General features: G+C 38.5%; 1 protein-coding gene across 1 annotated transcript; it reads right to left on the bottom strand.

The window, feature by feature from the left end:
• Nucleotides 1-550: 550 nt before the first annotated feature.
• LOC125124253 (olfactory receptor 7A17-like) lies at nucleotides 551-1532 on the bottom strand. The gene has a single exon (XM_047774400.1). It carries the CDS (start codon nucleotides 1530-1532, stop codon nucleotides 609-611), a length of 924 nt encoding a protein of 307 aa, XP_047630356.1. The 3' UTR covers nucleotides 551-608.
• Nucleotides 1533-4199: the final 2667 nt, after the last annotated feature.

Here is a 4199-nt window from a genome sequence, read left to right as displayed (position 1 = left end):
AAAAATGAAATTGGCAAATATTTCTTATACCAGATTTGGAAAACATTTGTGAAAGTATGGACATAGAACTGTCTATATATTAGAAAAAAACCTAATACAGTGAGGTACTTAAATTACACAGATAAATTGCCAAGTAGAATTTATTCCATATGAGTAAGACAACTTATGACCATTTTTTTTAAAACAAAAGAAAAACTTGGAATATCTATCATTGAGCAGATATTATTATTATTAATAAAAAATAAATGTACCTAAGAAATAAATGGGATTTTGAACATATTTCTGATATAAGTTTTGGGGAAAATGTGTGAAAGCAGGAAAATGGACAAGTAAAAAGATTTGAGATATATATATGTATATGTATACATGAATACATTATATATTATACTGTATTTATATAGTTTTCTGCTCTGATAGAGAAGAAAACTTAGTAAATTTAGTTACTTATGGGTAGAGAGAAGTTGAATTCAAAGGAATGGAATTTTCAGGAAATAACAGAAAGACCAAATTCTACATTCACAATCTGATCAAAGACTAGCAATTTCTGGATCCATTTATTTGAGCCCAGCAATCATGAGCATTTCTTTGCCCCAGGATAATTGCTTCATTTATAGTCCAATGAATCGTCTGAGAGCCCCCTTTATGTCTTTGTTCCGCAGACTATAAATGAAAGGGTTCAGCAGGGGTGTGACCACAGTGTACATCACCGAGGTTGTTATGCTGTTGTATGAGCTGTGGGCATCAGCAGGGTTAAGATACACTCCTAGGATTGTACCATAAAATAAGGAAACAGCTGAAAGGTGAGAGACACAGGTGGAAAATGCTTTATACTTTCCCTGAGTTGATGAGATTCCTCGTATTGAAGAAACTATCTTAGAATATGAGTAAAGTATTCCAATGAATGGACCACCACTCAGCAGCCCAGCTGCAATGAACACCATTATGTCATTAAGGAAGGTGTCACAACAGGCACCTCGGACCACCTGATTGAGTTCACAGAAAAAATGAGGGATTTCCAAGACTCTACAGAAGGACAACCGCAATGTCATTAAGGTTTGTATCAAGGAATTCAGGGCACTCATCATCCAGGACACCAGAACTAGCAAACCACAGAGCCAGGGGTTCATGATGACTGTGTAGTGCAGGGGGCGGCAGATGGCCACAAAGCGATCATAGGCCATCACAGTCAGGAGAAAGTCATCCAACCCTGCAAAGAGTAGTAAAAAGTATATTTGGCTGATGCAGCCTGCATATGTTATACCTTTACTCTGCATATGGATGTTCCATAACATCTTTGGGATGGTGGTAGAGATGAAACAGATGTCAACAAAGGACAGGTTGGAGAGGAAAAAGTACATAGGTGTATGGAGATGAGGGTTTGAGATGATGGCCAGGAAAATGAGCAGGTTCCCAAACACAGTGATCAGGTACATGGAGAGGAAAAGCCCAAATATAAGGGGCTGCAGTTCTGGTTCATTTGATATTCCCAGAAGAAGAAATTCTGAAATTTGGGTATCATTCCTTGGTTCCATGTGGTAGAGGAAATGACCTGGAAGTAAACAAAAAATAATATGACTAATTTTTACAAAAATGGCTGTCCCTGGCATAGTGAAATACTACAATTTACATTTTGCAGTCATGTAATCAATGCCTATAATTTTGGCATGAAATTTCTCCCCCTCAGGGCCTTCCCTGTGCCATCTCTGATTACAAATACCTGCTCATCTCTCAGCCTTTCCCCCAAGAGGTCAAGTATTTTGTACTTTTCGTGAGAATTTCTTCCAAGATCTTGGGACCTATAAATTGCATACTTATCATCTTGAAGGCAAGGAGTATAGTGTGATGAGAGAGAAAAGTCGCTATGGTTCAATGATGGAAAATAATATTAGCAAATTCAAAATCATAGCATGACATGTCAAATGCTGACAAGTAAAATGAAGAAAAAGAGAGAGTGTATAATGGAGACAGTGGATGGGGTGTTACTCTTCATTGAGTGTGTAGGTGGGCTGGAGAACAAGGTAACATTTGAACAGAAACCTTAAGGAATAGAGGTTGGAAGGTTAAGGAAAGATGTGTCTAACAGGAGGAAAGGACAGGACAAGGACCCTGAAGAAGCCACTTGTTACCGATACTCAATGCTCAAAAGAAAGTCAATGTGTCCAGGGGTATGAGAAACAGAGAGGGTGATGAAAAATGGGGCCAGAGAATGCTATGGAATGAAATGGCCTTCCTGCCTCTGCTGAACTTCATGGTACAGGGATTCTCCAATTCACGTGTTGTTCCCTGTGCTTTATTGATTTTGTTTCCAAGGAAAGCTGAGCATGGAAATGGATCTAATTTTGTTTTCATATTCTGTTAACATTCTGTCATCTGAATTTCCAGGGGAATGTTTTGGGGTATAGAAGCTCAGCTACTCTTTTTTCTAAAGACTATCATGCCCTACTACACACACACACACACACACACACACACACACACACTCAGCACTGTGGTCTCTCGGGCCATGTGAATACCAGGCACTTCTAATATCCAACCACAACGTTTAGGAAATGAATGAGACAAGACAAGCTATCAACATAAGATTATCTAACCATACCCTTATACATACTAAGTGAAGTAAGTTAGAAAGAGACAGACAAATCTGTACGATATCACTTATGTGGAATCTAAAATATGGCACAGATGAACTTACTTACAAAACAGAAACAGACTCACAGAAATGAAGAACAGACTTGTGATTGCCAAGGGTGAGGGGGAAGGAAATGGGATGCATGGGGAGTTTGGGATCTGCAGATGCAAACTATTACATTAGAATGGGATAGGCAGTGAGGTCCTATTGTACATCACAGGGAATTTTATCTAATCTCTTGGGGTAGACATGATGGAAGGTAATATGAGAAAAAGAATGTCTATATACATGTGACTGGGTCATTTTGCTGTGCAGTAGAAACTGGAACAACGCTGTAAATCAACTATGCTTGAATCAAAATGGCATTCTATTAAAAATATATTATTTTCCTCTTCAAAAAAAATAAATTATACACAAATTCTAGTTGTTAATGTTTTGATGGACATGTAACTATGGCCTTTAATTTTACTATGAATATTTTGGGTCCTATGTGTATTTAGACACATGAGACATCATCTCAAAAACATAGATATAAGAAATAAATAAATATGAACAGGAAAAATGATTTAATAAGCTCAGATGGTCCTGGGAAATTGTGATGAGGAGAAAGCTTCCTTGGTTCTGACACCAGATCAACCCCAGTCATTGTTCTCGATGCCCAACATACCTAACAAGGAAGCAAACAAAATTTATCCAAAGACATCTTACTAACTGAAGATCCCACTAGAAAAATGAGCAAAGTTAATAAAAACACACTTCAGAAAAGAAAATACACAAGGTACAAGGTACACAAGGGTGGGTGGGTTTTATTTATTTATTTTTTATTGTCTTTTTAGGGCTGCACCCGTGGCATATGGAGGTTCCCAAGCTAGGGGTCCAATCAGAGCTGTAGCACCAGCCTATGCCAGGGCCACAGCAATGAAGAACCTGAGCCTCATCTGAGACCTACATCACAGCTCATAGCAGTGCTTGATCCTTAACCCGTTGAGCGAGGCCAGGGATCAAACCCTGTCTGCATGGATGCTTGTTGGGTTCATTAACTGCTGATCCATTACAGGAATTCCAAAGGGTGGGTTTTAAAAGATGACATAGTGGAAGGTTTTTATTAAATTTATTTTTATTTTTTGCATTAAATTAATTAATTTTAATTTTATTGGCACGTGGTTGACTTACAATGTTGTGTTAGTTTCAGGTGTCCAGCATTGTCATCATATACCTCCATCTCTCTGCTTGGAGTCTCACCTACTGGGCCATTTGGAATTTTTCACCCCTTCTCCATCTTCCCAACTGCCTGTAGGCATCGCTTTCATGATTTATTTTTATTTTTATTTTTGCTGTGGCATGCAGTGGCTTGATGTGAGATCTCAGTTCCCAGAGCAGGGATTGCATCCTGGCCACAATGGTGAACATGCTGTGTCCTAAACAGTACACCACTAGGGAACTCCCCAAGGACGGCCCCCCCTTTTAACATTTCCACAGGGAAAGAAAACTTTCACATACACTTAATTTTGTTGTGTGGGCTATCAATATGACTTTATTTTTTTAACTAAGATATAGTTGATTCACAGTG

This window comes from Phacochoerus africanus, chromosome 4 (assembly GCF_016906955.1).
Source record: "Phacochoerus africanus isolate WHEZ1 chromosome 4, ROS_Pafr_v1, whole genome shotgun sequence".
NCBI classification, from domain to species: domain Eukaryota; kingdom Metazoa; phylum Chordata; class Mammalia; order Artiodactyla; family Suidae; genus Phacochoerus; species Phacochoerus africanus.
The sequence above is the reverse complement of the archived record's forward strand: the minus strand, read 5'-3'. Positions and strand labels throughout refer to the sequence as shown.

What these genes read in the sequence shown, in the direction of transcription:
- LOC125124253 (XM_047774400.1), bottom strand. Translation starts at nt 1,532, where the DNA reads ATGGAACCAAGGAATGATACCCAAATTTCAGAATTTCTTCTTCTGGGA.